General features: G+C 40.1%; 1 protein-coding gene across 1 annotated transcript; it reads left to right on the top strand.

The window, feature by feature from the left end:
* Window positions 1-1,929: 1,929 nt before the first annotated feature.
* fermt1 (FERM domain containing kindlin 1) lies at window positions 1,930-10,434 on the top strand. Its single transcript, XM_030721607.1, has 16 exons — window positions 1,930-2,033; window positions 3,599-3,758; window positions 4,389-4,486; window positions 4,820-4,955; window positions 5,112-5,249; window positions 6,285-6,468; window positions 6,572-6,674; window positions 6,802-6,909; window positions 7,832-7,963; window positions 8,107-8,156; window positions 8,515-8,639; window positions 8,875-8,981; window positions 9,120-9,344; window positions 9,436-9,560; window positions 9,662-9,803; window positions 9,911-10,434. Exons 2-16 carry the CDS (start codon window positions 3,608-3,610, stop codon window positions 10,082-10,084), a joined length of 1,998 nt encoding a protein of 665 aa, XP_030577467.1. The 5' UTR covers window positions 1,930-2,033; window positions 3,599-3,607; the 3' UTR covers window positions 10,085-10,434.
* Window positions 10,435-11,793: the final 1,359 nt, after the last annotated feature.

Below are 11,793 nucleotides of genomic sequence, written 5' to 3' on the forward strand. Positions count from 1 at the left end.
GACCAATTCTTTTCTGCTAATGCCGAACAGCTTATTCTGCTACTGACTCGTTTGGTGAGGTTTAATGGATGGATGATTGAAGTCTAGAGAAAAAAGACATATTGGCAATTTAACAATTTATACATTTATTCAAACAGGGGCATCAGGAGCATATGGAAGAACCACACACAGCCACAACAGCCTGGCACCTCCTCCTCATGCTGATCACCAGCTTTGTCACACACTGCTGTGGGATGGCACCCCATTCTATAACCAGTATTTGTCACAAGTCAGCCAATGTGGTTGTGTTGGTCCCTCAGGCACGAACAACACGCCCAACTTGATCCCAAAGGTGTCCAATGGGATTGAGGTCTGGACTGCAGGTAGGCCATTCCATCCTCTCCACTCCCAAATTCTGGAGGTAGTTTCTGATGAATCCGGCTCTGTGGGGGTGAGTGTTTTCATCTTGTAGGATTGAGTTCGGTCCCAGAGTGGGGAGTAACAGGATTGCCACTGGTTGCAGAATCTCATCTCGATATCTCTCTGCATTACGACTGTCTCCAATGATGGCAAATCTGATTGTCAGCACCTGGAGTACCAGAAGCTCAAAACAAGAGGCAATAGAAGTATAAGCTGTTTGGCCTTGGCAGAGAAGATTTGGCAAGTTTTTGATGGGCGCAACCCACATACTCAACTCTGCGTTCCTTACAAATGTGGCATCTTGCCTTTCCTACAGTATAAGATTTATTGCCAAGAGGCACTGTTACAACAAAGAAATAATCAAACACAAGTTTACTTACTTTTTGTGCCACCACCCAATCTAACAGTTTATGCCATGGCTGCACTAAATTAAGAGTATTGGTAATTACCAAAATATTTTTTAAGTTTCTGTAATGAGTAATCCACCTGTGTGTGCAAACTCTATAATCAGAATTATATTTTTATTGTTAAAATATAATTATTGTTGTTATTCATGAATTTTCAAATTTACTGTTTTACAAAAAAAGCAGAAAAAATAGTAAGGGTGAGTATTTTTTGATTAAGATATCAAGTTACAGTTATTTACTTGACTTCCTGACCAAAAAAATGTAAATTCAGTAATTTTTTCCATTCTAAACAACTTTTTGACACATTTATAAAATTTTTTATTTTTTTTTGACAGGTAGTCTAATATATTTGTTAAGCACTGTCTATACGCACTGTATGCATTTCACTGATGTTTTTGAAATAAATATGTCAGTATGTTCTTAACATGATCTTATTGTGTTATTTTGTGAAGATCTGTTATGTCATGTTTTCATATCGTAAGATTGGTTAATATCTGTCTGTATTAATGCAAGTTAGGTTAGAACCTGTTCTCGTCTCATTAGGTTAGATTTGAGAAAAATTTACTTTTAATTCACATCACAGAATTAATATCTAGTTACCACTAGAACAGTGGCCAAGTCTTCTGGAAAAATACAAAGTTTTTTGATTTTCTTTGTTTGTTTGTTTGTTTTTTTGCCTTACATGCACAGCCTAGGATACCCAACACCAAAACTTAAATTTCAAAGTACAAAGCTTTTAAAGTTATTTTAGAGGGACGCAGTGGGTTAGCATGTTTTGTTGTCCCCACCATGGGCCAGCTGTAACACTCTGACTTGCACTAAAATAAATATTATAGTCTTGTCCTTATTACTGAAAAGAGTTGAAGAGTATTAGCTGAGTGGTTGACTAAAATATTTTATTAGTATAATATATCATTAGTAAACGCTCATTGCTATAGCTCGCCGGTAGTGTTTAACCCCTTAGACAGGGGTGAAATAATTTATTATTTTTATTATTCCGCCGTTGAAGCGGTCCGTTCATCTGGGCTGTGAATAGACTCACCTGACCCAAACTGTGGGCTAACATGCTACGTGCACCGTGACCACTTCCTCTTACGTCCCCACCTCTTTTTTCTACCTGTGTGAACTGGGCGTGTTTTACTCCCAGAGGAGCCTCATTCTCGGGGTCAGTCCATTTCATAAGGAAATTTCTGGGAATAGCTCACTGGCAGGAAACTTTAAATTACGGTAAGAACTGGTTTCCTATTCTTTGTAGGGAATATTGTATGGACTTGATAGAGGAGTCGTTTCCGTTATTTTGCTAATGAATCAGTCCAGTCTGAATAAAGCTCATATCTCTGACGGGAAAAAAAAATCATATCACATGCTTGCGAATGACCCTGTTGGGACTTATCACAGATTTGTAGGCCTGCTCAGAAGTCAGTGGATAATGTACACTAGGACTGGTCTAAGACTGTCCCGTGAATCCTGTATTTTCACAGTAGTAATGTTGTTCATGGCTCTAAAGAAAGTTTGCTGACATTTTTTTTTTTTTTTACTTAAGACAGTTTACCCCGCTGTGAATGATCTTAAGGATTAGAAATAATAACCACTTTGCTGTGTGTGCTGTGAATAAAAGATTGCTGTAGCCGGTTTTTCTTTTTAATGTGGGTTCCCTTTATGAGGAGTTCCAATATGAGATCTCATTGTATTGTATATTTTGCATGAATATATTTGATTTTCTCTTGTTAGACCTTTTGCATTAAAACACATTTGCTCCCTCCATCACTTTTGTTTTTTGTTTTTTTTTTAATTTTTGCAGCTTGTGCAATATTGTGCCAGTGAATTCATCATTCTCTGACACATCTCAACAAGCCTTCCCTCAGCAGGCATGCAGGCTCCAACTTTTTACTGTACCCTACAGCAGCACATAGTATAGGAAGGGTGCAGCACAAAGGAAGCAGTGTGTATATAAAACTTGGCCTCCCAGCAACACATTTTCTCTAACTGTACTCTTCCACTTGTATACAGCAGTGTGGTTAATACTTCAGACTAGTTTGTGTCAGAGTTTTCATGTCTTTATTTTCCACATTTCGGAGCTCAGATCTGATGTGAAGGGAGACTGGTGCAGTGTGTGGAGATTGTTGTTTTGTCTGATCTCTCCTGCACCAGATTCGTGTCCCTGCTCGTCACACATTCCACAGCTGTACTCCTCCTCATCCTCCTTTCCTTTCTTATCCGCCTCGTGTCTTTCATCCATCATTCTGCCTTATTAACATCAACCAATCACCCGCCAGATCTGTGCTGTTATATTCAGTCGTGCTGCATTAGTTGTGTATGCTGTCTGTTCTGCAGTCTCATCTGTTTTTCTTCTGTCTGTGTTCGATGGTGTCTTATTTATAAATGTATTGAGTGAGAGGAGTAGATCAGGGGCTGCAGTATCATTGCAGAGACACTGCAGCAGAAGCAGAGTTAAAATCTATTCCATACGTTGCCACTCAGAACTGGAACACTAGGTGATCTGTGGTTGTGAAATGCTTGCCAAGTCAATTAGGATGTGTGGAAACACTCAATCCTCTGACTCAATCCCAGACGTTTCCTTATTCTCCAAACAAAAAGGGATCATCAAAATAATCCACATATTTTCATGGAATTTCCCTCGCTAAGTGTTTAATTAGAAACGGCAGTTGGTATTTCCTTCTAATATCCCCTGTGCTGTGCCCCTGCGATGGTATTCACTAAACCTGTGAGCCACTTTTTTTTTTTCTATTTTTTTTTTTGTTACTAATCTCTTTACTGTCTTTTTTTTTTAGAACAGGGCCATGGTCACACCTGCAAAATATGGAGATGCATCATGGCAGCTAAGTCTGCAAGTGGATCAAAAAGACGGCATCGAGTCCATGAAATTTAAGATGAGGGTGGCAGGAGACTTGCACATTGGTGGCCTCATGCTTAAGTTGGTGGAGAAAATCCGTAAGTGCATTAAAATGGATTTGTTTCTGCATAGTGGTTGCAGGGAGTTTTTGTGTCTGTGTAACCAGAAAGACTTGCAAACTACCTCAACCTCCACGTGGTGCTACAAAAGATCTATTAGGCAAGGCACACCCTTGTTTGAGCTGCATTCTTCTACACCACAGCGCCATTGTGTTGTCACAATGAGTCAACGTTTGTAGCCCCGGGGGCCAAAGTTCAGCCAGTCTCTGATCTGATACCTGTTTATGCTCCTGCATAAAACACAGAGGAGCTAATATAGCTAATCTGAAGGGAAGTTTAGTGAGGTGATTCAAAGAGCATGGGACATAATAAATGACTAAGCAGCTTGTCATCAACAGATGGATTTCAGCCCAGCACCATGAGATGATGTCAGGTAGACTCATTAAACCACACCGCCTACACAACAGTGGGAGCTGGAAATAGTTGTGATTCTAGCAGATGTAGTTGTTGAAATATTTTAGCTACAGAGTCAGAACTTCCCCCCTGAAGGGCCTTTAAATCTGACATGTAAATTGGTGTCATAACTTTATGTGTGAACTACACCTTAAACTTGACATGTGACAGTAATATGGGAGTGATAAAGGTTTTACTTAATATGCCTGCCTGCAGGGGCTCCTCAGGATTGGTCAGACCACGCTCTTTGGTGGGAACAGAGGAAATGCTGGCTGCTCAAGACCCACTGGACCTTGGACAAGTATGGGATTCAGGTAATATGAATTCTTATGCTCAAAGGAATTTGGAATTTCCCTTGAAATATCCAATGGGAAAGTTTTTTTTCCAGTCAAAGCAGAATAAATAAATTACGTGTGTACTTGCAGCTCCTAAAGGTGTGGAGGGGTTTGCTATAACACACTGGAAACTGCTAAATAAATTAGATCCTCTACCTGAGAAACTCAAAGCTCTTTTTATTGATCTGTTCAGTGTAGCCAAAACAATATAGCACCATCTATATTTCATATGTTATGCAGTCAAGCAAGGAGGCTGCGTATATTGACTTTGCATCTGAAGCTGATATAAATTCAATTAATTTTGCTACATAGGCTGATGCTGAACTGCGCTACACACCCCAGCACAAACCACTCTTACTGCAGCTTCCCAATATGAAAACCATCAAAATGACCGTAAGCTTCTCCAGTGTGGTCTTCAAGACGGTGGCAGACATCTGCAGAATACTCAGTAAGTGTCTCAGTTCCTTCTGATTGCCCTCTCTCCTGCACTGTTTCAGTTTAGCTTTAGGGTGTTTTAATCAGACACATCATTCACCTATCTAAGCTCAAGGCTCAAGCTTCTTTCCATATTCTTCCTGTTTGCTCCTTCCCTGCACCATCTCAGACATCAGAAGACCAGAGGAACTGTCACTGCTGAAGCCTCCAGACGATCCCTCCAAGAAGAAGAAGAAGAAAGATAAGGACTCAGATCAGGAGGACATTTGGGACATAGATTTATTCAGTGGGGGACCAGGTGGAACAGGTAATGCGCAAGAAAAACTCTAATTTCATGGATTCAGTTATATGCTGAAATGATATGGTGAATTTATAGCTGACTTTAGATTAAGGACATTGTTTCATATTTCTGAACAGCTTTGTTGTTTAATAAAATCGGATCATTTCTGAATATTAAGTTCAATATCCTCTGATTTATATAAAAAAAAATTTTTTAAAAAGTCTATTGATCTGATTCATTTGAAAAAGCTTTGGGGCATAAGAACAATCTGAGGTTATTCACAGTTTGACGTAAAGAATTCTGACTGGATTTTGAAGCAAAGACCAAATTTAGGTCAGAAGGTGAGTTGCTATTTCAGTAGTGGGGGCAGTGTCTAAAAGTACACCTCTGGGAAAGGAGAAGTAAGGAGTAGGTACACACTGCATTGTCCAAAGGTAATCCAGCAGTGAGACAAATGACCCTAAATATACAGTCATAAGAGTCTTAAGGGTTTCTAACCTCAACAGCAAGAAAAACAAGGAGCTCTGAACAGATGACATGGCCTTCCCACTGACCCCTGATACATCATTATGCAAATGAAATGAACTGTACCAAGTTCTCTGACATGCTTGAAATAATATCCCTGTGCTTTGACAGACTGTGTAAGTATATCTAAGGGAATTGGTGTTGTTTACAGCCAAATATGCATTGGATTCACTACTTTCTGTATAATGCACTTTATATGATGTTAATTTGACCTAAAAAAAAATTATATTCATGGCATATAAATAGAGCTTCCCCACCTTAGTTTTTTTAACTTTTGCACAGTACTGTGTATGTGTGTGTGTAGTGCAGATGTGATCTGACAGGGCACATTTTCAACAGTGAGATCTGACAGAATTGTTCAGTATGCTGCAGAGTCATCCAGGAACACCCACTCTCCACTGAGTACCCAGTTCATACTCTGCACCATCCTAAAAATCACTGTTTAATATCTGCAGTCTTCAGTCTGTAGCTCACTTCACAATATGAAGTTATGTTGAATCTTAGCTAATTATCAACACCTTATTTCCCTCAAACAAGGCCCCATGTATAGTAAGACCATGACGGCAACCTATGACCCAGAGAATGGGATGCCAATGTCTGCCACCAGCGTCTGGTTTGGAGAAAACCCTCTTGCAGAATCTCAGCCAAACTTGCCACCTGCTGAGCTAGCCAAGATGTATCAGTCGTTGTCGCTGGTGGACAAAGCAGTCAACAATGCAGGGTAGGAACTGAACCTATTTCCTGTTTCAAGTGGATTCTTATACAGTCAGAGCGATTTCTGTCCCCACATAGACATCTGATTTGGTTGTTGCTCTAATTAACAGGTGGTTGGATTCATCCCGTTCTCTTATGGAGCAAGACATTCAAGATTACGACAAGCTATTGCTGCGCTTCAAGTACAATGTCTTCTTTGACATCAATCCTAAAGTAAGAGATCCAAAGTGTACACTTCACCCCCCCCCCCCCCCAAAAAAGGGGGGGGGGCTGTTGAAGTGCCCTGAAATTGTTGAATTAAACGTGCGTGTGTGTGTGCATCCATGTGTTTGTGTTTTAGTATGATGGTGTCAGGATAACCCAGCTTTATGAGCAGGCCCGCTGGTCTATCCTGCTGGAAGAGCTCGACTGCACTGAAGAGGAAATGCTCATGTTTGCTTCTTTACAGGTGAGGAAAAATCTGCCATCGCAGTTACGGAGGCACGCCAATGATTTTTAACACTTGAAGGTGATTAAATGCAGTGTAATGATTGTATCATTATTCTTAGCTTGTATATAATATGTGTGAATGATTATTTAATGTCAAATTAATAGAATTACAAGGTGTTTCACAGAATAACATGACAAATGATCAGTTATTGATTTTAGTTGGTTATTACTGGATAAATGCTCAGATTTGGATCCTGAGCTATAGATTGTAGGCTATTATACATTGCACTTACATGCCTTGTTTTAACCTAGATTTCAGCTTTATTATGATAAATGCTTTAAATCAAGATCATGACACAGTTCTTCAGGGCCACAGTAATGTGGCTTTTGTACCCTTAAATACAGTTTATGCTTTTCTTAAAGCTCAGAGCACAAGAGAGCGAGGTGGGTGTTTAAATTCATCTGAGGACATGTCAGGACATGAGGAAAATCCCAGTGGAAGGGGAGGAAAGGAGGGGAAGGCAGGGAAAAGAATCATACGATTAGAGGCAGAGTACCAGAAAAGGTAGTATGGTAACAATTAGAGTGTCCCAATGGACATAATGGGTCTAAGAAACTGATGCTGACGTCACTTTGACCTGACCTGACGTTTTAGCTGCAACATTATGAGTGCCTTAATTTCAGCCCATCTCTGGTGACTTCAGCTATTATTTTGCAATGACTGGGACAGTGATTCAGAAATCACAGATTCAACAGGAGGGCTGTGCTCACCTACACACTGGTGCAAAGGCTGGCACACTGGGCTGCGCTCAAACCTCCCTCTGACTCATGCCAGCCTTGCATAATCTCCTAAGTCATGTCGGGGGAACTTCATTACTGCTTGTAGCTGTTCATTTCAAAGCTCTTTGGGATGCCTAACCAGAAGTATTTTTTCCCGCCAGTATCACATTTGTAAACTGACCATGTCCAGTGAACCTCAGGACAACTCCAATGAGCCTGAAATTGATGAAGTAGAAGCGGCCCTATCCAACCTGGAGGTGACACTGGAGGGCGGGCACACAGACAAAATTCTGGTAAACATATTTTTTTTACAAATCAGATGTTCAGGTTTTCAGCTCCCGTACAATAGAACACCTGTTTTGAAGCAGAGGTTGATAGACAGGCCTTAGATAATTGCAAGCATGGGATAATTGACAGTTGTTTGTCCCGCCCCCAGGAAGACATTACAGACGTTCCAGAGCTGGCAGATACCCTCCGGCTGTTTAGGTAAACCCAACTTGAGATATATTACACTATATTGCACAAAGATGGTAAATAATTACTGAAGTGTAGCCATTTGTCATCTTAGTAATTTGCATGCTCGATGCCCTTAAATAACCCCAATTTATGGTTTGTAAGATTAATATTTAGTTAAAGATCAAAGGAGTGTTGGATAAACATAAAATATTTTCATTTTAAAATGTATTATGTGTGTTTATGTCTCTGATTCATGCTCCTGTTTTATAATGCCCCGAGGAGACCTGATAATTAATGAAAGACCGTCTAAATTGCTGCTCTGAACGAGCAGCCTGTGTTATTAAAAAGTAAGATCTTATGCATTTTTGCCTTTTCTGTGATAAATCAGGCCCAAAAGGCTGACACTGCGCGCGTACAAAGAGTACTGGTTTGTATTTAAGGATACCACAATTTGTTACTACAAGAACAAGGAGGCCTCCAGTGGAGAACCAATAGAGCAGTTTCACCTTCGAGGTCAGTAAATAAAGAATTATGTAAAAAATTATTAATAAGTTTAAAGTTTAAAGTTTAAGAAAAACTAAGAACCAAAGTATTTTAATCATTTACTAAGTAATATAATGTTAGATGGGTGTGAAACTGGGATATAAATTGTGATTCTTTGATACAAATTTTCAAGCTGCCACAAATGCAGGCGTTATATTCTTTGATAATATTCTTAAATTACCGTCTCTTCTTCTTGATTCCCCAGGCTGCGAGGTGGTCCCTGATGTCAATGTCACCGACAAGAAGTTCGGCATCAAGCTTCTGCTCCCAGTGGCCGACGGGATGAATGAGGTGTACATCCGATGTGACCACGTAAGGCCCACCTTCTCATCCATGTGGTGAAAAGTGCATTTTCAAAGCAAAATTTTTGCTTTTTGAGATTTTGCAAATACATAAGAAATTTGAGGCAAACTTTACGCCTGCTGTTCTGTTCGTTCCCGTCTCGTCCAGGAAACTCAGTACGCTAAATGGAAAGCCGCATGTACCCTTGCTTCCAAAGGCAAGACGATGGCCTACAGCTCCTACAAGACAGAAGTGAGGAACGTCCAGTCTTTTCTGAAAATGAAGAACCTGGCGCCCCCTCCTGGTCAGGCAGCTCCTGACATCGAAGCTATGGATATGAATGCTGAGTGTTTTGTTTCGCCGCGATACGCCAAGAAACAGAAGACCAAACAGGTTTGTCTGAGGTGCAGCATGCGTTACTTTTCCAACAGCCATCTTTTTTTTAAGTATTATTGCTCAATTTGCTTTTGATTCCTGCATCAAGCTGACCGCCCGCATCCTCGAGGCACATCAGAATGTAGAAAAGCTGTCCCTGGTGGAGGCCAAGATGCGATTTATCCAAGCATGGCAATCACTCCCAGACTTTGGGATCAAGTACTACATTGTCAGGTACAGAGCAAGTATTTTGCTATAATACACCTTCAACCTAGATGTCATTTATGAATGATAATCTGAGAGGTTTCTCTTTAACTTGTGTTTCATTCATTCAGATTCAAAGGCAGCAAGAAGGATGAAATTCTGGGGATTTCATATAACCGCCTGATTCGTATTGACATGTCTACCGGGCTGCCTGTCACCACATGGAGATTCGCCAACATGAAGCAGTGGAATGTCAACTGGGAGATAAGACAGGTGAGGGACGGTTTTCCCTTTCTTCATTCAGGAAATGTTTGGCATCTTATCTACAGACAGCATTACTTTAAAGACTCGGATACTTAATCTCTTGTGTGTAATTTCAGGTGACCATAGAATTTGACCAGAACGTGACAATAGCCTTCTGCTGCTTGAGCTGTGACTGCAAGGTGGTCCACGAGTTCATCGGTGGCTACATCTTCCTCTCCACGCGATCCAAAGACCAGAATGAAACACTGGATGAAGAACTTTTCCATAAACTTACCGGAGGCCAAGAATGAGCGAAGATGTATTAGTCTGTGCTTTTTTTCTGTTGGGCATCCATTGTTTACTTACATATATGTTACAGTACAGCATTCATCAGTTTTAGCGGTGGTATCCATCAACACTGAGCAAATGTGATAATGAATTGCAGTGAAAGACAATGACACATTTTTACTCAGAGAACAGCATCATCATATATTCTTCCATAATCAGTTACAGCAGTGTTCCCTGCACTAGAAAAATAATGATGTAAATATGCAGTCCAGATTTGGCTGTCTCTAAAAACTTGGATGAACCGATATTTGTAAGAAGTACACTTTTTTTTCAGCTGAAGAAATTTACTCGTTTCAACCAGTAAAAAAATCATTAAAGGATGTTTTTATATTTTAAAACCATTTTTACATTTGTTTATTAGCTTAATTTTTATTTTTTGCATTGATTGTTAAGCTCATCATTTTTCACAGAGTGTAATGAGCTCTTGTGTAGCGCCTTTCTACTTAATTTTAACACTCAAAGTGCCAAAAGTCTCATTCACCCAATCGCACACATTCTTGATTGCATCTTTCAGCTGCTTCCTTTACAGGTGGCCACAGTGGATCATCTGCCTCCATCTCATCCTATTGCACCCGCTTATGTCACACCAACCCTTTGCATGTCCTCCTTCACTACATCCATCATATCGGCCTGCTCCCTCCTTTTACCAGTCATAGTCGCTACATGTAAAGTCCCTGCTCTTATCGCCACGCTCCTATCTTTCCTTTTCTCTCGCTGCCTCCAAACACGCCTTCTCCCTATCCTCCTCTGTCTTTAGCCAACAGTAGCACAGTTTCTAAAAGCACCACCAACAGATGATGGTTGTTAATCTAGGCCTTGAATAATGACAATCTTACTTTTGATCATCTGCATATTTGATGTTGCAAAGATTTTATACCAGATGTCCTTCCTGACACAGCCCTCCCTGTTTATCCAGGCTTGAGACTGAATATTTGTCATATTCCCAGTGGGTTAGAAGTTACACCTGTACACTTTGTCAGTATTTGCTGGAACTGTCTTTAAATCCTGGTCAGACGTTTCTGGTTCTACAGATAAGTTGTAGGAGTATTGGCCTCTTCTTACTGGCAAAATTGATTTTGTAGGCCTCTTTTCTTGCACACTCGCCTTCAGTTCTGTCCACAGATTTTCTGTTGCCTCCAGGCCCGAGCTTTGCAGTAGCCATTCTAACACATTAACCTTAAATGATTTTGCTACAGTTTTAGAAGTACGCTTGGTGTTATGTTTATTTGGAAAACTCATCTGTGCTATCTTATTTCTGTAGTCAAAGCACCCCAACAACATGATGCTGCCACCATTTTTTCTTTATGCTTAAGGTGGTGTTTTTCTTTTCAAATGAACATCTGATCAACCGTGTGATTACAGCCCAAACCTGGGGAAGACCGTTAGAAATGGAAAATTGAGATAAACCTTTAAGTTTGGTGGATGTTGGATTCATGACTTCCAGCTGGCAGAAATGACTAAATCTGCTTAAGATATTCATAGTAAATGGTAAATGTCAGTATATTATAAGAGAACAAAATTGCATATTTTTCATTGTATTGCAGTGATAATAATGCTGTAATGCCTCAGGCTGTTTGATATTGATAATATACGAAAACATACTAAAATATTGCCAGAGCAGATTTTAATTGCCAGATATGACTGTAGAAAGAACCACATATTAGCTATGAGT

Source organism: Archocentrus centrarchus, chromosome 24 (genome assembly GCF_007364275.1).
Source record: "Archocentrus centrarchus isolate MPI-CPG fArcCen1 chromosome 24, fArcCen1, whole genome shotgun sequence".
Classification (NCBI taxonomy): Eukaryota; Metazoa; Chordata; class Actinopteri; order Cichliformes; family Cichlidae; genus Archocentrus; species Archocentrus centrarchus.

Excerpts from the sequence above, each read along its gene's own strand:
- fermt1 (XM_030721607.1), top strand. The coding sequence starts at position 3,608 with ATGGTCACACCTGCAAAATATGGAGATGCATCATGGCAGCTAAGTCTG. Across the intron at positions 3,759-4,388 it reads TAAGTTGGTGGAGAAAATCC|GGGCTCCTCAGGATTGGTCA; the intron begins GTAAGTGCATTA and ends GCCTGCCTGCAG. Across the intron at positions 6,910-7,831 it reads TCATGTTTGCTTCTTTACAG|TATCACATTTGTAAACTGAC; the intron begins GTGAGGAAAAAT and ends TTTTCCCGCCAG.